Source organism: Lucilia cuprina, chromosome X (genome assembly GCF_022045245.1).
Source record: "Lucilia cuprina isolate Lc7/37 chromosome X, ASM2204524v1, whole genome shotgun sequence".
NCBI classification, from domain to species: Eukaryota; Metazoa; Arthropoda; class Insecta; order Diptera; family Calliphoridae; genus Lucilia; species Lucilia cuprina.
The window spans coordinates 6559760-6583524 of record NC_060949.1 but is presented as its reverse complement, the minus strand read 5'-3'; the positions used below and the strand labels follow the sequence as shown (position 1 = coordinate 6583524).

Genomic DNA, 23765 nt, shown 5'->3' with positions numbered 1-23765 from the left:
GTACCAAATAAATTGTACAATTGTACTGACTTCTTCATCTCTGTTACCTGTGAAGAAAGTAGATACTTATGTATGTATTTACTTCAACGGTGAGCTCTCAGACAATTTATTAAGCAAAAACTCAAAAAGCACGATCGTTAGAAATGTTCGTAAGAGAGCGGAGAGTGTATGCAGAATAAATGAATGAAATTTTGTTTAGATGTTGAAAAAAGAAACTCAATTCAGGTTATAAAGATATATGAATGTAAGTTTGTCTATTTGTGGTTATATTTTAATGCAAGAAGCATAGATTGTATCAGATACTCACCATATTAGTATCATTTTAACCATCAAACCAGTCAGGCGGGCGGTCACACATATACCCCTTGCCACTTTTCATTTAAGCATAAATTAATGCGTCACTTTAATTCTTGCTGATTCCAGTCTCAAAATATAACAACAAAAAAAAAATAAACAAGATCAGTACGATTAACTCTATTAAAGAGAGTTTGTTTATTTACAATTTTCTTTTTCAAATGAATTTTTATTTATTTTTGTGAATTACTTATTGTGTGAGCATAGTACCTACATATATTTTTATGTACATAGAAACAAATATTTATTCTACATATAAATTAAAAAATAAATAAAAAATTAAAAAATAAAAAGTTGTGGGACAAAGATTCTCACTACAAGGGTAAGTCCCTACACCATGAAATAATATGATAATAATATTGAAAATAGAAACGTTTTTGTAAAAAAAAGAAAATATTCGTCATCGGTGAAAAGTTACATATACAAGTCACAAAAACAGAAACCAAAACGAAAGAGGTAAACAAGGAGAAAAAAAGAAAGTTGCAAATATTTATTTAATTGAACATACAACGCATATGTATCTACCAAAAACATACATATGTATGTATAAATTGATGTGATAAAATATTGGTCAATTATTTATATTGTTTTTTATTGTTTTGATGAAATTTAATGTACTTTAACTTATTAACAGTGAAATGTGTAATTGTGTTAAAATAATTTATTTAATTAAACTTAAAAACTACGATTTAAGAAATATTTAAAAAAACTGGATTTGTTGTTTATGTTAAAGTATTTATGTATACATAATAATTATACAATTAAAAAACTCTTCTTAAAAAACTTCAATAAGAATATTGAATATGGAATTTTTTTGCCATGCTTTAATTTGCAATGTTAAATTAATAAATTTATTTATTTTTAAATAGTTTAGTTATCGGTTTTTAAGTCACTAATTTAATTAGCTTTTAAATCATAAAGCACTATAGTGGGGAGGGTATTACGCGTTTGTGGTAATATTTGTGATGCATACAAATAGAATCGGCATAGACAACACTTTTAAAAACAAATATCCCTGAAAAACATTTATTGAGAATCGCCTTATTTTGTTAAATATACCAGTATCTCTCAATAGGCACAACTATGTTTTATATACTGCAAAGTCACCCTAAAGAAGAATTTTTATAATTATCTTATAATATTATTATAATTAAACTGAGTGTTACGATATTTTTATCTGTTTACAACTTTAAACTGATTTCTAGCAGGTGATCTTGTTCTCAGATGAGCTACAATTAAAGACAAATTTATTTTAGATTCTTATAAGGCAAATAAGACCCATGCAAAAAACACTGACCAAATTACGTCCAATCATTGCGGGATATAAAAGGCTCATCAGTGTTTATAAAAGCTATAAAATTTAGTTGTGCTAGATACAAGTAAATATATTTAAACATAATTATTAACATAAAAGCCCTATTACGCCAACTTTACACAATCACACAAGTAATATGATCTGTCAAAACGTAATATGTAATAAAATCATCACACATTGAGAGAGAATATGGATAGAAAATTCATTAATTTTTTTGAAATGATTCAAAAAACAAGCAGGTCGCATTAGATCAGGGATGTATTTTTATGTAAACACATACAAAAATATGAAACAGCTGTTTAAATCTTACTTTGTTATTGTTTTACACCAATCAAGTAAACACAAAAAAAAAAATTAAATCATATATTTTTTGAAGAAATCCTTTTATTTTTAAGAAAAATAAAAAATCCTTTTATTTTTAAGAAAGAAACAAACATAACGAAAAACACAGAAAAACAAAAACAAAATAAACAATGCAATAAAACCAACCTACATCCAAATATACGAACAGAATTCACAAAAACAAAATACACAACTCAATGACGCCAACAGCATCCAAACATACAAAACGAAATACACAGCTGAAAAACCAAATACATCTACACACACGTGTACATCTCACTAGATTCTGTGCACTACCATTGGGGAAATGTACTATTGGGGACTCGAAAAACGAAGATTTTGTCTTACCCTACTACTTGCTAATTAGCCCGGTTATTTTCATGCATAACTTAGACTAGTATGGTAAACTAATAGGCTGTACAATATATCTACGACAAGGTCGAAGTGCATTGTGTCTTTAACGTTTTAAAATATTTTCAAATATTTGATGAAAAAGACGTTTTTATCTTTTTGAGAAATGTCACTAAAACCGACTTGTTCCAAATTTTTAACGAATTTCCAATTGTTATTTAAAAATGTTGTTATTATATGTTAGTACTTTATTGTAAATTAAAATCAAAATAAAAAAATTTAAATATTTTAAAAATGCCACTTTGATAGTCACATAAAGTTAGGGTTTCCAATTATTCGTGTTTAAAATTACTCGAATAAAAACTTACAATATTTTTTTTATTCGAATAGTCGACTAAATTTTAAAGATTATTCGAATAAAAGTTTATTTCGAATAACATAATAAAATGTAAATAAAACTTGTCAACACCTCCAAAATCTTAGGATATGGGTAAAAAAGAGTTTGAGTACATTAATGTACTTAAAACTCAGTGTTTAATCTTAACCTATTTTAAATTTCTTAGTAGATTTTAAATTGGACGCCGAGGCTTTTATATGAGTATATATATGAGTTTATTTCATCAGCTACATCACACATCGGCAGAGCGTAAAATTTTCTTTCCTTTTGCATTCCATGCACTGAAAGAAAAGTTTGTAAAATTTTTTAGTGTTTTTGGTGTAGTGACTTCACTACTTGACAGTGTACTGTAATATAAATAACAAAAAATCATTAAAATTTTTTGATTTTTTATGAATAGGATTGGAAAAAATTTAAACACGACCTACTATTTTTGAACATTGCTCTCGGAAATGCATTTATTTGCAATTTTAGATACAAAATTAATTTTAATATATACTCCATGTAAATAAAAGTAAAGAAATAATGGAAGATTTAAAAAAATTAAACAAATAATAGATTGTTAGGTGTATACAAATATCCTCTGTCAATTAATTGAAAATATTTACAGGATAATGTTGTAAATAGGCTTGTATATAAAAAATTAACATATTAGCGGGTATTACATTTGTTTAGAAGTTTATGTCGTTGATTCACTTTTATTAAAATTCCCATTATGTTTTACAATTACTCAGAAAAAAATGTTTCAAATATATTTTTTTACGTATTTAATGATAATTTTTCTTGAGCAGAGAGTTCAATTGAGAGCTCGCTGCGCTTGTATGTTTTATACCCACCATCAGCAAAGATGGAGGAGTATTGTATTTGTTTTTTCCGTTTGTAACAAATCGAAATATTAGGTCTTTATTTGATTCTAAGACGATCTCGCCGTCCGTCCGTTTGCTTGGCTGTTGAAAACACGATAGGAAGAGCTAGAGAGTTTTAATTTAAAAAAAAATTTTGGTTGGTATGAAAAATGGGCAATATCTGTCTACGATTAAACCTAGCCCCCATATAAGGTTCTCTTCAGAAAATTACTATAACTCAGATAACTGGCCTTAAAAGCGGATGGCAAATTTTTAATGAACCAACATGTTTTTGAAAATTGATAATCGATTCTACCTCTCATATAAAGATCCCATCTGAAAATGGCTTTAACGTACATAAATCGCTTCAAAATATAAGTATATCAACTAAATTCTATATAAACAGGTTTTTAGGAACTATCTGATTCACTTATTGCAAGCATTAAAAAATCATAAAATCACTTATTAAGCAGTAGTATTCTATTTTTGCATTGCAAAATATAAATTTTTATAAATTGCAAAAAATAGTAAAAGATGTTTTCCAATTATAACAGATATTTTGATTTAGTATTTGTTTTGAAAATATTAGTGTCATTCTTTGTTCAATATTATAATAAAATATGTGTTAAAAGTTACAGTAATATATTCGTTGTCGAATATTCGATTATTCGACCAAAATTGTTCGAATTATTCTTTATTCTAAATTGGAATTTTTTTATTCGTTCGAAGAAAAACAATTTTTTCTAGATTAATCGAATATTTTTTATTCAAATGACAACCCTATGGCACATTTCTGAAGAAATGTAATGCTAAAAGTGTCCGTTTGCATTAAACGACGCAGTAAATACAAAAATGTTACATAAATTATAGCAGGTAATACAAGTTTTGTTCGAACAAGAGATCAATAGCTCAGTGGTAAGAGAATCTAACTATAAATTGAAATACACCAAGTTCAATACCAGGTTTAGAATTTATTTTTTTCTTTTATTATACCCTACACCACTATAGTGAGGAGGGTATTATGCGTTTGTGCTGAAGTTTGTAACACCCACTTTCTAAGTCGATTTAGCGATAACTTGATGAAATTTGGCACATACTCTTCTTTTGGTTCACGGACGAACGCTATTGAAAATGGTTGAAATCGGTCCATTATTTCTCCTAGCCCCCATACAACCGTACCCCCCGAATCGGGCCTTTAGGCTCACAATTACGTTAAATGTTTTATAATGTCAACAAAAATCAACAAAAATTAGTTTTATAGAACAATAAATGACAATGCTAATTTTTATAGAAATCGGGCCTCATTTGACCCTAGGTCCATACAAACTCCCCTTCAGAAAATGACTTGAAGGTCAAAATTAACTAATAATTACTAATATAACGATTAAAATCTACATAAATGACTTTGAGGAAGACGTAAATTCATTTACCAAAATTTATAAGGATAGGCCCATATTTGCTCCTTCTCCCCTATGAGCCCTCTAAATCTCTTTTTTGTCAACAATAAGTAAAAAATTTCACAATGAAACAAATTGAATGCTTTATATAAAAAAATCCACAATTTTAACATACTGACTGGTGTAGGGTATCATATGGTCGGCAATCTCCGACTATAAATTCATACTTGTTTTTTTATTTAAAATTTCAGACTACTTATGGAATGTTTGAAAAAATTTCAAATGATTTGTTTTGTTCATTGCATGTGCGTTTTAGAAATTTTCGGAAATGGTTTATATACACACAAAACAATCTTATGTCGAATTTTGACCCAATTGTGTTATAAATTAATGAAATATGTGCTTTTAAGTGATTTTCGGAAGTGTACCTTATATGGGAAAAATTGGTAGAAAGGTTTATACGTACACAAAACATATTCAAGTAAAATTTAACCCGATAACTTTATAGTTTAATTAAATATGTGCGTTTAAGTGATTTTCGAATGTTTGCCTTATATGGGAGCTATGTCCAATAATGAACCGATGTGGAAAAATTTGATTCCGATATATTTGAGGGAGTTATTAACGATAAACTATAAGCCGAGAATGTATGCATTTGTATGGGGGATATGGGAAACCTTGGATCAATTATTATGATTTTTAACTTACTTTATCCCCTTGCAGAAAAAAATAATGTTTGACCAAATTCTTCATTCATTTCTGAAAGAACTACTTAAGAATTATGGGAAAAAATTGTCTAAAATTTTTACTCATAATTTTTACTCATAATTACTTATGACGATTTTGCTGATTTTTAATACCAAACTGATGAGGGCAAAAGTAAATGTTTTTTAGTATATATATATATATATATATATATATATATATATATATATATATATATATATATAATATATATATATATATATATATATATAATATATATATATATATATATATTATATATATATATATATATATATATATAATATATATATATATAATATATATATATATATATACATATATATATATATATATATATATATATATATATATATATATATATGTGTGCGAACAACGTCGCTTGAACAGATCTTGACAAAACTGTCTTAAGTACATCATATTTAGCATTTTAGCTTTCAGCATGCAAATACATTGCTTCTATTTTTTGACAGAATGCGAGAAAGAGTAGAACGCGTGTTGTGGACCTCCAGCTTTAGTATATTTTTACCCGGAGAAGTAAAATATGTTTGTACATCTAAATATATATAAAATGTTTTAGTTTGGAAAAAGGAGTCAATCAAATTTTTGAATTTTCGAATATAAAATGATTTAGCGTGGAAGAAAAAGTAAAATTTGGCACAAAATAACGTGAGAGGTATTATTATTAGATGTCCATATTATCTGACGTGATAAATTAATTATACCCTACACCACTTTAGTGGGGAGGGTATATTGGATTTGTGCTGATGTTTGTAACGCACAATAATATTGGCTCTATATCCACCTTAAAGTATACCAATCGGCTCAGTATCATTTTCTAAATCGATTTAGCTATGTCTGCCTGTCTGTTCGTCCGTCCATGTAAACCTTACAATCGACATACAATTTTAATGATAATTCAATGAAATTTGGTACATGATTTTCTATTGTCCTATGAAGCCTATTGAATATGGTTAAGATCGGTCCATTATTTCACCTAGCCCCCATACAACTGAACCCCCGAACTACAGGTCCCAATTTTGGAGATAATATAATAATAATGAAAATAAAATTTGGCTCATGATCTTTTATGTTACTGTTGATGGGGCCTATTGAAAAATGGTTAACATCGGTCCATTATTTTACCTAGGCCCCATACAACTGAGTTAGTTACTTTGAAAGGAGGATGTACATTAGAGTGCTCCAAGCTTGTATGAAGGAAAAAAATATCCTACAGGCCGTCCCCCCACTAGAATTGTTCTATGGGTTATAAAAATAAGTCGTGCAAAAAATTAGGTCAATAGGATTACGTTAACTGGTGCCGCAACGGCTCTGAAGTTTGAAGATGCATTTACAAGGGGGAAATATGCATCTTTTTCAGTTTTCACAAAAGTTTTGTCATTAAATAATTTGTTTAGTATTTTATTGTCAAAGAATCGTAATTTACACAGAATTAGCGTTACAAAAAGATAAAAAACACAAAAATTGGTTGAAAAATGTAAAAGTTATTAAAAATTCCCCAGGCCATTATCGTGTCTCATAGCACTTGAATTGGAAATGTGATAAAAAAATAAACATTTTTTTGAAAATATTATAATAAACCAATTGAATATGAGTTTTTATCCTTATGGAATAACGTAAACCTGTTCTCAGCTATAATCGAAAAATTTTGATATTTTTAACGGTCGTTTCAAAATTCAAATTTTAGTTTTTTTGATACTTTGCTAAACAAATTTCAAACTCATAGGGATTTATGGACAACAGGTTAGGGAATAAAACAGTAAAAAAATTAGGTCAATACCTCTTATAGTTTGTCTGTACCTGCAATTTGAATTCAGCGGATTTCGACAAAAACCCATTTTTATGTAATATTTTGCAAAATTAGCCTTTTTATTATATTGTTGTGTATTTTAAATGAAACCTTTTGTGAATTTATTAGTCCACATATTTCTAAATAAAAATCAAGAGTTTCATGCAATTTGGACGCCATTAACCCATAAACTTTAAAGGTCAAAAGTCAAATTTTGTAATATTTGCAATTTTTGATGGAAACTAGTCGAAATTGTTTCTATTTTTAGGTAGATTATCACAAAACTTAAGAAATTTATTTATTGACAACCGATATTTACAATAATAGTGAAAAAAATTAATTAACCCTTAAACGGCCTTGGTATCAAAATGATCCCGATGTTTTAAAAACGTGCCAATTTGGACATATTTCAATAAAATCCGTTTGCTTTTACATTTTTCAACCAATTTTTGTGTTTTTTATCTTTTTGTAACGCTAATTCTGTGTACATTACGATTCTTTGACAATAAAATACAAAACAAATTATTTAATGACAAAACTTTTGTGAAAACTGAAAAAAATGCATATTTCCCCTTGTAAATGCATCTTCAAACTTCAGAGCCGTTGCGGCACCAGTTAACGTAATCCTATTGACCTAAATTTTTGCACAACTTATTTTTATAACCCGTAGAACAATTTTAGGAGGGGGACGGGCAAAATTCGAAACTTAGTTTTTTTGGAGCACTCTTATGTACATATATTCATCATATCCGAAGAAATACACCTAGGCCTCTATCGGACCTGTTGTGCGCTCCTTAACCAGTGTCTCAGGTGGGAATCGAACCCACGACCTCCGGTCTACCAGACTAGAACACTAACCTACTGGAGGCTACGCACTGAACCCCGAAAAGGGCTTGTAAACATTGTAATCAAACTATAGGTCGCAATTTTGGAGATAATTCGATGAAATTTGTGGATTCTGTTCGTTTATTTGGATATAGGTTGGTTCTATTGTTTTGTGTATTTTCTTTTTTGGTGTATTTTGTCTTGAATGTTTAGATGTCTGATGGTTTTATTGACTTGAGAACGGTCTACCGGTAGACCAAAGTACGATCATCAATAAGACGTAGACATTGTTCTTACTCACAGGGACACACTGTGGTAATTTTGATATGAACTGAGTAAAACCTGAACATATCTGGACAAGGAAGGAAAATTCAATGGTATCAAATGTATATGATACCTTTCATCCATCATCATTCAACCCAGCACACATCTCATTTATACGACACATTCATTAGGTAGACGGGTGGGGTAAGGACCGCCGCATAAACAAGTTTCATATGATCCGAAATATTTCTACAAAATTGTTTGAGGATCGGTCTATAACTGACCCTAAAGTCCCCCACAGAAAATGACTATAACACTCATTTCTGGCCTAAAAATTTGAGTATAGCTATGAAATAAGTAAGTATAAGTAAATTGCTTACAGGCTAAAACCTATCTACCATTTGTTTTTAGTATTGGACCCCTATCCTGAATATAAGGTCGCCCTCTCAAAATGACTACAATGCTCATTACTAGCTTAAAAATATAGTATCGAAATTCGACACACGTAAGTTTTAAGCGAGCCAAAATCTATTTACCCTACCCCCCATACAAGGTCAGCTTCAGACATTGACTTAAACGCTTATTACTGGCTAAAAAATATGAATATAACAATAAAAATTGACACAATTAAGTTCCTCGCGAGAGAAAACTTTCCACCAATTTTTTTGAGGATCGATCTATAATTGACCATACCCCGCATATAAGGTCCCCTTCAGAAAGTGATTTTAACTCTCAATTCTAGTCTAAAAATTCGATTGAAATTCGGTATAAGTACGTTTCTTACAAGCCTCTCTCTCTACCAACTTTTTTAGGGTCGAACCATAAATGACCCTACCCAATAAAGTCCCCTTCTAAAAATTACAAACACACTCACAACTGGCTAAAAAATTATAATATAGTATAAAAATTCGACACGCGTAAGTTTTACGCGAGCCAAAATCTATCTAAAAAATTTAATGAGGGTATATGAGGTTCTGCACAGAAGAACGTAACATTCTCACTTGTTTTTTGTGTATTTCGTTTCGTATGTTTGGATGTCTGTTGGCTTCATGGGCCACCAAAGTAATTGAATTGTAATGTATTTTTGTTTAAATAAATCAATCAAAACAACAGTTATAAAATGATTTTACTTAAATAGTTTAGTTTTACCTTTTCTACTTTTGTTTTGTTACTTATGTTTTTTGTTAAGCTCTTGGTTTTTGTATTCCTTTTTTCTATTGCTAATATGAGAATAGGAGAATATATTATTGTTGTTTGCTATGGTTTCTGAAGATAATTTGTGTGTATGTGTGTCCTAATCCTGTATTTACATTTGCGATTTATTGTTTTGCTTTTAAAATAAAAATCAAATAAGTTAAAATGTTTCTTATCGTGCTTTCAACCCCAATTTTTAAACAAATTCACTGTAATGTATTGTGGTGGGGAAGCTAGTTCCTATGCGCATTTCGCCGGTTGCTTAAGCCAGGAAACCTTTCCCAAATTTTAGGAAAACTAGAAATGTCTTATGAAAGAATTATTTTAAACTCTAAGAATTCAAAACGCATCTTTCACAAAACATTAAATTTTTGACAAAACACCAAAAATAACACTGAGTTTATTTTTTCTTACATCCCTTTCTACACATGTTTTCCAACTCTAAATTTGGTTGTAAGGGAAACAAGTAAGAATGCTATATTCGGCTGTACAAAATGAACAACAACAACTCTAAACGAAATAAAAAACAAAATACACAAGACATCTAAACCAACAGACACCTAAATCAGCGTTGCGCGTTCATATTGTTCTAATTACGAAGATTTTCGGTAATTCACACGTACACAACCCGATAATAAATAAAACTTATAGCAAGAGCGTAAAAGTTGCAAAAATTTGTAATAACAACAACAATATTTTCAAACAAGAGAATAACTTGCAAAAAACTCGAACACTGCAAAAACTTTTCAGGAATGCATAATAACAATATTTTTAATACTTTTTTTAAACATTTTACATTAAAAGCTTTAATCTTTGTTTAGAAATAAACATTTTTCTCTTCTTTGAATATGCTTTATCTGTAAAATTTACAATTTTACTTCTTATAAAATTTGATCATAGCAAGCGTAACTAGGAAATATTTTTTTAAGTGTTTTTTGGTATTTTCTTACCACTACTTGGCTGATCTAAATATACATAATGAAAAACACAGAAAAACAAAACAAATCCAAATAAGAATTCACAAAAACAAAACAAAATACACAACTCAATGACGCCAACAGCATCCACGCATACAAAAAAATACACAGCTGAATGAAACCAAATACATCTACACACACGTGTACACCTTTTTCTAATATACAGTGTTGTTGTTGCTTATTTAACAAAGCATGAAAAAATATGACATTTTTTGATGAAATTTTCAGATGTTTTCTCGGATTTTTGCTTTTTCTTTTTTTGCTTTCTCAACCACTTATCAAAAAATCTAACATAAAGGTTTCTCTCAGTTATAAACTGCAAATACACAATTATAAATGGCGATCACAGCAATTAACCTTATAAAAACTAACTGTACACGTTATTTTCAGTCCATGATTTTATTTTGTGTGTTTTATTTCGTTTAGAGTTGTTGAAAATAAAATACATATATTTAAATTTTATAAAATAAATATTTTTAAATACACTACGTGAAGGGTATATAAGATTTGGAACAGTCGAAAATAGCACTCATACTTGTTTTTATTAAGTATTATTAATATATTTATTTAATTTTTCTTGCAAACTTTTAGACATCTTTTACGTAAAAACTGGTTTGTCTTTCAAATTGATTTTCGGAATATTTTCACTTATGTATATACTAAAAGGAAAACCCCAATCCAGTTATGTTCAATACTTAAAAATCTAAGTTTTTTCTAAGGACGGATTTGCTACAATTATTGTTATAACCTTATAAAAAGGAGATTTTATTAAATACTAGCTAATACCCGGTGTGCTCAGCTACCCCAATCGAAATTAAACACATAAAAAACAATAAAAAATTATTTATTTAGTTACTAAATTATAAATTTTGCTTGAAGATTTATTATAATTTCTCTTGATGACAATATATTAAATTTAATATATACCTTTATTCTTAAAAAATAATCCATATTCTTATGCCTTGGGATATACAATATTTTTTGTTTTACACGCTATTGAAAGTCCGCACATTAATTTCTAAATGTTCGCATGAATGTCAAAGTTATTCATGTAAAATTTGAAGACTCTAGCTCTACTAGTTTCTTAGATATACGATTCTTTCTATTTAATTCATGTGAGGGCTTCAAGCTCCCCAGATGAAAGTCCGTCCTTTCTCCTCCAAATGTCCAAACGAATATTTAAGTAATTTATGCAAAATTTGATGAATCTAGTTCTATAATTTCCTAGACAAACAATATTTTGTATTTTATTCATATGGGAGATGTTAAATCCTTATTAAAACTTCGCTCGTTATATGGGAGGTGCCACGCCGCTTACACTAGGACTCTATTATATTATTTCAAATATACGAATTTTATATTTTCTTAATGTGGACGTGGCTCCTCGCCCACCTGAAAATTCAAAATAAAAAGTAGCCTATTACCTATTCCAGACATACAGGAATACGATGTGAAATTTTCAAGAAAATCGGTTCAGCCGTTTAGTAGTCTATAACGTTCAAACATACATTCATTTTTGTATATATAGATGCCAATTTGTACATTACGTATGTATATTTTTTTATAAATTTCAAAAGTAAAAATTTACTTTTTGTTTGAATTATAACAGAAATTTATGTAATGCTATATTAGGCGTAAAAAGTGAAGTTAAATTATTATTTGAATGTTGAATTGATTTTCGTATTAATTTTTAATCGAATGGCAACTCTATCATTTACTTACATATGTATGTACAAAAATACAATTATACAACCCCTTGTCAAAAAGGCTGCTGCCAAAAAAGTTAAATTTTTTTTCTATATTTTTTTCGGAATTTTATCAAACTGTCGAACAAACATTCCTTAATTCATAACCTTGAACAGAATAGTTTTGACTTTTCCAAAATAGATTTTTTCGGTACAATTTTAAGATATCTTTAAGATAAACCAAAGAAACGTCATTTAATTCTTCCACTATTCCTTCCTATCCTGATTCAAAAGGCCTTTATATGATGTCCATATCTACACTGAAAAAATCCATGCCTATTATAAACGAAATTCTTTCGTAATATATACGAAATTGTACGAAATATTTTAGTATAATGCAAAATAATCTTCGAAAAAGTAATTTACATAAATTCAAAAAAGTGAATTTTGATTAATTATGGTAAAATTTACCAAATATTAATTTATGCAAATATTTTTGTTCATTTTGAAATAACTTATCTAATGTTAGTTCAAATTTATTCTCCTCACGAATTTTTAATTTTTTTATGAAAATAATTCGAGAATAATATTATACATTTTCTAAATTTTATAAAAATGTTGTAGTTTTATTTATTGATAATATAATTAATATCATTATGTTTAATTTCGCTAAAATTTAAGGAAAAAAATTACGTAAAGTTGAGCATGGATTATTTTCAGTGTAGTAAACACCATTTAAATTAATTACAAAACCATTCTTTGTCAGACCCAATATTTAGATAAAGTTTACTTTCACTGGTCATATTTGGTTTATAAAAGTAAAATATTTTTTTCGTACTATTTACAGCTTTCTCTCTTTTTTAATTATGGGGAACACAGGAAGTGCACATAATTTACACAGTGAATGTGTCGATAGCGAATTAAATTCTTATTATACACAGCAATATTTAAGACGAACAGGAGAGACAAAAAATAAATATAACCAAGTGATATTGGGAGGATGGTCTAGCGGTAGAAATTTAAATGATTGTAAAGTCTTGCCAAAACCTACAGATAACCTAAAGCTTAGAGCTACAACCAACGGTGCTATTCTACAGGCGGGTGGTACAATAAGCTTCCGCTCCAAAGAACAATTAGAAGAAAGAACTGTTATTTCAGGTTTGGATCGCGATAAGGATCAACCTACAGCATTTAAACCGATGAGACGTTGTCATACACTTATTCTTGATAGTCAGAACGAGTCAATATCTCACCGGAAATCCGCCCCACCAACAGCAGAATTCCGACGCTCACAAACATTATTACATGTTGGTTACAATAGAACTAAATCTCAAGAAAATATTTCAACGAATTTGGACGATTGTAACAACCTTTATCCGCAACCCGCAACAAGTACACCTACGGCGTCTACGTCAAAAGTTAATAAGTACAACAAGAAACGCAAAGCTCCAGCAGCACCGACGAACACTACTTCTGGACTCATTCCCGCAAATCCGGGTCAAAATGTAGCGGTCGACTCAAAGAACACTTCTCTAGCTAAACCCCGAAAATATGCAACAAATAGCAATAAGCCAACACCACAACAGCAGCAGCCACAGAACCATAAACCCCAGCAACATACAACACCCTTACAACGTGGATCTAATACCCGAACATCAATTAATTCTTTAGTGCCAAATCATCAATCAAATATAGGTTTCACTAGCAAATTACCCTACCGAAGAGAGAAAAGTTTTGATGCAGTGCTGTTAAGACAAAAAGAGAGTAATGAAGATTACACTGACAGAACGAGGACTTCTCTTCAAAGGCCGAACATACTTAAGAAACGAGGTCTTTCTACTCAGCCGGTTAGTAATAAATTGGAAGAAAATGCACATCGAAATGTAGTTGATACTGTTATTGAAAAGAAAAAGCCTACAAGACAACAAACCAATGTCACTTCAAATAAAATGCATATTACCACTACAAATACTCACTGTTTAGATAAGAACTATCCACGAGAAATTAAAAAAATCGAAGAAAGAACTCTACAAGGTGAGTGTAATAATTTGAACGTTAACAGCGATATTCGATTGAAAATGAAACACGAGAGCGAAACTGATAGTCCATCATCATTAAATAAAAGAAAAACTAAAACTCAACAGTCACGTATACCTCAGCTAAAACGAACATTTTATTTTGGAATGGAAACAACAAATAAAAGCTTAAATTCAGATATTTCTATCACTCAAAAGGTACCTTGTAGAAATGAAGAAAAACCGGTCGAAGAAGACAATATAGTGCTATTAAATCACAACATCGAAGATGAAGAAGAAATTGTGGACAATGGTATATTAGTGCATGTTCGCCCTACCCTACCTAGAAGACAACCTGAAACACCTAGTTTTAGTCCAGCTGCTGCTTGGCGCAACCTTTTGGAGGAACAACAACGTTTGCAACATGAACGTTCCAAACCTAAAAACGTTATAAATAACCATGTAATTGAATCGCCTATTTGTCTTCCAACTAAGCTCAAGGACACCGCACCACCCTTAGCAACAGACCACTGGACCCCACAGCAAGATCTTGACGATGATGACGAGGAAGAACATTATGACTTAGACGATAAATGCAAAACCACAAAACTGTCTGATAACATAAACATAGAAAGTCATAAACATCCAAATTCGATGCACATTTTTAGTTTATCTTTGCCCCGAGACGTTCATTTACAATGCCAAAAGTCTTCAATGAATTACATGGAACAAGAAAATAGTCTAAAGGCTGCCAACTGTTGGTTGGTACCGGGCTTTAACAGTTTGCAAAAATTTAAAAGTCACTTGGGTAAAAACTTAGTAGACTCACGCACCAACAGTAAATGTACCTGTGCTGCAAAATCAGCAAACAAACGCAATAGTTACCATCTGCAAACAATTTTTGGTGACACATTTTCTGTCGACTCAAAAAGTCATCAACCAGATTGTGATCTTTTCAAAACAACAACTAAGTCAACTAGCTATCATAATGATAATTGGGTCCTGCACAAATCGAAAACAAATGATACAGCACTATCTGCTATCCCTAAAACTTCTGATGACAATTGCTTTAATTCGTCCATGACAACGCACTCATTGGCACAGTTACAACCGAAATCATTGACCAATGTATGTGGGGGTAAACATATTGTGTACCTTCCTGGGCAGAACACTATTAACGGCTTAATTAAAAGTCCCAAATCAAATACAAAACAAACAAAGACTTCCAAGACCACATATAAGCGCCAACGTCAGCGGCAGGAAATGGTTAGAGAAAGTCTACAAGATCTAACACCAATACAGAATATGCCACAGGTACGAAATACTAATTAAATTATTTTTTCAGGCATTATTACTGATGATAAAGAGCATTTTCACTAATAATGAAACAAGTATGAGTATTCGTCTATGCTTAAACTTACATTCTTTTCCTTTCCGCACTGACCAAAAACGGCGATACCGCCCCATCCATGGGGTAAATGCGCCAAGGGGATGGGACAGATTTGTCATTAGTAAAATAAAAGAAAAATTTACAAATATAAAAACTTATTTTGCTGTTTTATACTTTAATTCATTAAACAAAGTATAATGAACCAGATATTTATTATTTCACAAAACTTAACAAAAAAATTCAAACAAATTATAACTGATTTTTTCTATATTTTAACCAAATTTTGTTCTACATCACAAGCATAATTTGGCGCATATGCCCCACGGGCAGTTCTGGGGTTTAGTTTAATTTTTTTCGGGCTTCAAATTATATTATCGAAAATATTATTATGTCTTATTGTTCACTATTATTGACCTTCAAATACTGACCAATATTTTTTTTCTATCACAAAAACAAAAAAAGTTAGCACAAAAAGTTCACACGGTGAAATATTTTCACAGCCCTTTGAAAAACAATTAATCATGTCTGCCTCCCATCAAAAGTAAAGTTAATGTTTCAAATTTTCAGGGATGATAGATAATCGATAAACGAAAACAAAATTTGATAATGCGATAAAATCGATTACTCAGTTTTAATGATATTCGCATTGACAGATGTGTCCCTATGGCGAATGATCCCTCTTCTACCCTAAAGCCATTTGAAAATGGTAATCTTCTCAAAACTTGGGGTGGAAATATGTAATTTTTATTACATTTGTTTGTTTCGAACGCCATCACCGGGAAACCAATAATAAGAGCTACAAAAGTGTTTTAAGCACTTAAAATGTGCATTCGAGTGCTCCCAAAAAAAAAACGAAGTTGCGAATTTTGCTCATCTCCCTCTCTGGAATTGTTGTATGGGGAAAATATGTTCTTACAAGGGGTAAAATATCGAAAAAACGCATTTTTCGGCTGATTTAAAAAACAGTTAACCAGAAAGGGATTACAAAGCTAAGAAAAGTGAAACATTTAATTTGAATTATCTAGTTTCGACTATAAAGCTTTGATCCCATTTGTAACATTGAAATTTTCTAGGTCCTTATTCCCAAACGATCTTGACATGTCTGCCAGTCAGTCAGTATCTTACAAAACAAAATACATATGTTTGTTGTAGGTGTTGTTGTACAACAAGAGATGTCGCTACTCTATTAATTTACTTCGCCTACATCCAAATATACGAACAGAATTCACAAAAAATAAAAATAAAAAAAAAACAAAATACATAACTCAATGAACACAGCTGAATAAAACCAAATACATCTACACTCACATGTGCATTTTTTTCCAATTCACAGTATTGTTGATGCTTTTTTAACCGTTCTGTCAATACCCACATACCCGGGTATGTTTTCCATATTTGAAGTAATATATCTCGAGATCTATATAAAATTCGGTAAAAATTTCGCCGAACACTGAACATTGCCGAACCTCACTTTTTACCGAACTCCGAACGTTTGGTCAGACACTATATAGATATAACAGTTAGAGTCCTCAAATTTCGTCGGAGCCACATTAGGTCGATACGATTATTTAGGGCAAAAAGAGGGCGAACTAGATATTAATTAAATACAAAGATTCGTTTATCTTGGAAACTATTACATTCAGAATCTTAAAATTTTGCACGAATAACTTTAACATCCATGTAAACAGCGGCACCTCCCATATTAATTAATTCAAAAATTTGTTTCTCTTGAAATAATATAACAGTTAGAGTCCTCAAATTTTGTCGGAGGCACTTCAGTGTCAATGTGATTATTTGGGATAAAAAGTGGGAGGACTAGCATTTGGGGGAGTGGCACCTCCCATATAAATTAAATTCAAAAATTCTTGGAAGCAATTACAGTTAGAGTCTTAAAATTTTGCACGAATAAATTTAACATCCATGTAAACATTTTGGGTAAAAATTGGCGGACTACCCATAGGGGAAGCGATTCCTCCCATATTAATTAAATAAAAAAATTCGTTTATCTTGAGATAATATAACAGTTGGAGTCTCAGAGATAAAATGTGGAAGGACTAGCGTTAGGGGGCGTAGCAGCGTGGCACAAAAATTTGTTTATCTTTAAAAATAATACAGTTAGAATATTAAAATATTTTGCACGAATTACTTTAACATCCAAGTAAACATTTTGGGTAATAAATTGGCGGGCTTCCCATGAGGGGAGCGGCACCTCCCATATTAATTAAATACAAAAATTCGTTTTTCTTGAGATAATATAACAGTTTGAGTCCTCAAATTTTATGTGTCAGCATGATTATTTGAGACAAAAAGTGGGCGGACTTTCGTTAGGGGGCTTGGCAACTTCCATATAAATTAAATACCATGATTCGTTTATCTTGGAAACTGTTACAGTTAGAATCTTACAATTTTGCACTAATAATTTTACTATCCAATAATTTTAATAATTTTTAATTTTACCATGAGAGGAGCGGGATCTACTATATTAATTAAATACAAAAGTTCATTTATCTGGGAAACTAATAGAACTAAATTTTTTGAATTTTGCACCAAGAACTTTAATATTCAATTGAACATTTTTTAGGAAAAAAGAGCGGACTTTCATATAAACAAAAAAGAAATAGAAATAGAAAATTCGTATATCATTTACAGTATAATTTTTAGGGTATAACGAGCGAAATTTTAGTGGAGACTTGACATTTTCCATATGAATAAAATACAAAATATTGTTTATCTAGGAAAATATAGAACTTAATTCATAAAATATTGAATAATGTGGGGCTTGGCACCACTTTTTGCTTTTTTAACAATTTTTTGATGAAATTTTCAGAGGTTATTTACCGACCGATTTTGCTGATTATAAATAGCGATCTTCTCGAAAGCATGTCTAATAGAATTATTGAAGATTCGGATCTCGCCGATATCTGGGGTCCTCTAAAACTGATTTCAACAGACAGACAGACAGACGGACATGGCTTAATCGACTCCGCTATCTATACTTTGTACTTAGATGTACTTTGTACTTAGGTGTAATCCTCGACCGAAAATTAAAATGGAGACACCACATAGGGGATAGGATTAAAAAGTCACATCAGTGCTGGGCGATATGTAGGAGAACTATAGGCATGAAATGGGGTCTTAGTCCTACTATGGCAAATTGGCTTTATACAAGTGTAATTAGACCAATTCTAGCTTATGCATCAATAATCAGATATTATTCCACCCATTGAAACATATTTAAGATATGAGACGGCGCTTACAGTCAAAGGTCTCTTTATTTAGGCGAACTGGCCAAAAGCGGTTATAGGACACGTCATCGATGTATACTAAACACATTGGAAGGTTATATACAATCATCGGACGTGCCTGATCGCATACCAGATACATAATACAGAATGGGTAGAACCACGAAGATCCTATGGGGTGTCCCTGATGAGAGCATACCGAAAAATCTCCTCAAAATGAGCAAGTCTGAAGTTAGTATGATACTTATTCTGAGTGGACACACAGTATTACGATTTTCAATAGAATTCATCCTTGAAAGACGATTTTCTTTAAATTTGAAACATAGTTAGGTATATAAGTTTATGGTGTGATAGAATATATTGTTTTTCAAAACTTGGGTAAAAAGGTACACAATTCGCACTTTTGGGAGTAAATACTAATTATTGTCTATACTCAAGCGAAAACATTTTTGATTAAGCTTTTAAAGTGTCCGAAATGTGTATAATGTAGCAAAGTTCCTTTTCGAAATATATAAGGCGAAAAACAGGAAAAAATTGTACTTCTATGTTTTAAGTCTGATTTTTTTTCGTTATTAGTTTCAGAGATATGTGTATATATGTATATTTTTATTAATATTTTTTTATAACCCAAATATTTTCTTTAAAAAGAGTACCAAGTATTATGCGAAGAAATAGATGTAGAAAAGTTACTACAAATACGATGAAATACAACATATTTTTCCACTATTTTTTTGTTAGGAATCTAATTAAAATTATAAGAAATTTAAATTTTTAAACATTTTTAAATTTAAAACAAATGATTCACAAACTATAGAAACTCAAAAAATTCAATTTTATCTAATATAAGACGAAATGTTTTGTAATCAAGCATTCAGAAAAAAATAAGAAGTTTTATATATATTATTCAAATTTTAAATCTTGAATTATTATTTTTAATGTTTGGCACATATTTACATTGTTCTCAAATATGAATCAACTATATATTCTTAAAAAACGGCCAATAAAATTTTACAGTATTGGAATTAGAAGATGTATGTTTTACAAATTACCTTATTTCGAAATGGAGCCGGAAGTTGTACTTATTTTTATCTTGATTGACATTTATAAATAATACTAGAAATTTAAATTTTGCTAAATATTTGACTTTAAATCAAATGTTTTCCAAATGATTGAAACTCAATTCATATCTAATATAAAATGATATATTTTCGGAACTTATCAAGTGCTCTAATTTACTACAGACATGTTAACAAATTCTCCGATTTTTATAGACTTCAAAAGTTTTTATTATTTTTTAAACTAGATGAGATGTATATTAATTTATGAGCAATTATCAAAGTTTTTAATTCCTTTGAAATTGAACTCAATTGTTAATAACTTCGGTAAGAATAAAATGTCAAATAATTTTTTTAAAGGATTATATACACAATACCTTAATTTTTAAACGATATCGGGTTTGGAAGTTTATAAAATTAAAAAAAAGTAGGTCATTAACTTTATTATATTATTAGTTTTTTGCTAGGCACATTTGCATTTACATAGGACATAATTTGAGCATGCAATAATATTTGAATGCTAAAATCTTATGAACTTTTTAAAAATACTGCAAAATTTAATTTTTGTGGTTTATAAACCTTTACAAATATTGTCCTAAAAAGACGCACAAAGTTGGTCAAAATTATCATAATTTGTAAATTTTTTTAATGCTTTAAAACTTAAACTTTGGCGCATCAAAAAAGTGAAATAATTGTAGGTTTTGTTGAGCAAATAAAATGTTTCTAGCTTAAAGAGCATCACTCTATAAATATGCAATTCTTTTAAATTATATTTATACCCACTTTAGTGTGGTTAAATTCAAAAAATTTTATAATTGCTTATATGTTAATGGGAAGCTTTTAACGAACTTTCCCATGATACCCATATTGACCATATTTGTTAATCTATAATCGAGATTTTTATTTTATTGAGACGTTATAACAGAGAAAAGACAACTTTATTTGTAAAATGATGTATGCCACCTGGGTCAAATATGACTAGATTGTACTGAATATTAATAACGAATTTATTAAAATAAAGCAAATTGCATCATGATTGCTTTAAATATAATTGCGTTTTAAAATTCGTATAGTAGTTCATATATGAGATTCAAAAAAGTACTCATTGAAATATTTTTCGATATGAAACAAAATTTGATATATGTTTATCTTAAGTGTCTTCTATATATTAATTTAACAATGGGTAGTGGTGTTCGTTGTACTAATTCTGAATAAAAAATATTCTTACATTAAATTTAGACGAATTATCAATTGCACAAGTAACATATTATACATATTTACATATGGAGAATTTCTTGTGAAGTGAGTTTTTAAATCAATGTCTTCTGACATTTTGGTCATACGGGGTTTTAGCAAAAATTGTCCAAATGAATTCAGATAGCCATTTCATTATTGTTTTCAAAGAAATTTTTTATTTTTTTTTTCAAAGTTAGCTTTTTTTTTGTTTAAAAGAGAAAATTAGCTTGTTGCAAATTTCGTTGAAATCGATTTTTTGAGTTCACTAGAATTGAAATTGCCCACATGTATGTTACAAAATAATTATTTTCTCTCTAAAAAGATATATATTTCTATAAAAGACTTGAACTATATGTTTTATAATAAATTTTTAATACCACCATGTAATACCACGAAAAATTGTGGTGTCGATTTATCTATGTCCGTCTGTCTATCTGTATGAAATACACTTACTTGGAACCACCCCCTATGAATTAATTACAAATTAGAATCTGAAGAACTTCATGTGAACATTTAGAGAAAAATTGTCGGTCTTTCAATGGGGGGATTGGCACCTCCAATACCTGGGAATTAAAATCCTAATTAACTTTTCAAAAATCGGTGAAATTGACATCTCTAATATGGGCGATATCGCCGTTTTAAGTTGATATGGAAAAATAAAAAATAAGTATATTAACATGACATAGGCAAGTGAAATGAATAAAACTATAGCCAGCATATCTAAGTATCCGAAACAAGAACAAAATTAACAAGTAAGAGCGCTATATTCGGCTGTGCCGAATCTTATATACCCTTCACCATAGTGTATTTTAAACATATTAGCTTTATAAATTTTAAATTTTTCCCGTTTACATTATTACTAAACCAAAAGAAAAACAAAATGAACAACAACAACGCTAAACGAAATAAAAAAATTCACAAGGCATCTAAAACAACAGACATCTATACACAAATAACGAAAAACATAGAAAAACCAAACAACAACGATTTTGCTGATTTTAAATAGCGATCTTCTCGAAAGCATGTCTAACTGAATTATTGAAGATTCAGATCTCGCCGATATCTGGGGATCTCTAAAAACTGATTTCAACAGACAGACAGACATGGCTTAATCGACTCCGCTATCTATAAGGATCCAGAATATATATACTTTATAGGGACGGAAAATTATATTATAGAAATTACAAACGGAATGACAAACTTATATATACCTTTCTCACGAAGGTAAAGGGTATAAAAATATGTTTAAATTGGAAAATTTTCCAAAAAAAATTGTATTCTTATTAACATTTACACATCTATATCGAGCAATAAATAATTGGAATGAAAGCTTCTATGATAAGGTAGTGTAGAAGTTATTATTTCTTGAAATTATAATAAACCTTTAAGAAAAATTGCATAATTTAATAACTAAATAAATAAATTTGTTTTACTTATTTTATTACATAAATTTATTACTATTTTCAGAGTAATGTTGGGGTGCCAGAAAAGAACACACATCGCTTTAGCTTTCAAAGTACTGTACGTGTTTTGGAAAAGCGTAGATTAGCTGAGAAATTGTCCAAAGACGCGGAAATACAAGAAGCACAACGACTCAATGAATTAGAAGCTATGAAAAGGTAATTAAAATCAATAAAATATCATGTACAATGAATTTATATTATTTATTTCTACATTTCAGAGTTGAAGAGGATTTCCAAAGGAAAAGGGCTCCGGAAAAGGCGAACTTAAGAAACCAACTTAGGCTTCACCTTAAGGCTAATACTGAAAATGAGGAATATAGAAGTTTGCCTCTTAATATAAATGATAGATATAATAACCACAATACTCAAACTCTAAATCAACATATTTCTGATGTTAATAATAATTTATATTGTAGAGCTGAACCCGATGGTGCCGTTTCACCTTCTCTGGATTTTAAGGATAACTTGGACAAAGTGAGACATTCGAATTTTCCTCTATCATCTAAAAAAAATTCGAAGGATTTGGGACGTTTTGACTCTGATGGTGAAGAAAGTGAAACTCAGATGCCAGATTTGCGGTGTACTGCATTACTTATTGAACCCTACCTGCACTCTATTATTTGAGAAAATACAAAATGCCTATTCGAAATAGGTAATATTACTTAGTCACAAGGGGCGTTTTATTTGTAGTGTTAAAGCAACCCTGAATGTACTTATTTAATGGCTTTCACTAACTTATGTAGTTTTTATACAGCAATAATCTATTTTATTGTTAGTTAAAAATATTAACAGAAAATTAATTAATTTGTTACAAGACCTTCAGTAGCCCAAAAGATTTAAATCCACTAAATATATTAAATATGA

The 23765-nt window shown here is 29.8% G+C and overlaps 1 protein-coding gene across 2 annotated transcripts; it reads left to right on the top strand.

Moving 5' to 3' along the window:
- Positions 1-333: 333 nt before the first annotated feature.
- Positions 334-23629, top strand: LOC111685658. 2 transcript variants are annotated; one of them, XM_046946385.1, is made up of 4 exons: positions 334-676; positions 13348-15829; positions 22906-23057; positions 23120-23629. In XM_046946385.1, exons 2-4 carry the CDS (start codon positions 13367-13369, stop codon positions 23523-23525), a joined length of 3021 nt encoding a protein of 1006 aa, XP_046802341.1. In that variant the 5' UTR covers positions 334-676; positions 13348-13366; the 3' UTR covers positions 23526-23629. The 2 variants fall into 2 exon arrangements, with proteins under 2 accessions (XP_046802341.1, XP_023303689.2); XM_023447921.2 differs by having other exon boundaries at positions 673-810.
- Positions 23630-23765: the final 136 nt, after the last annotated feature.

Excerpts from the sequence above, each read along its gene's own strand:
- LOC111685658 (XM_046946385.1), top strand. The coding sequence starts at position 13,367 with ATGGGGAACACAGGAAGTGCACATAATTTACACAGTGAATGTGTCGAT. Across the intron at positions 15,830-22,905 it reads CAATACAGAATATGCCACAG|AGTAATGTTGGGGTGCCAGA; the intron begins GTACGAAATACT and ends TACTATTTTCAG. Across the intron at positions 23,058-23,119 it reads GAATTAGAAGCTATGAAAAG|AGTTGAAGAGGATTTCCAAA; the intron begins GTAATTAAAATC and ends TCTACATTTCAG.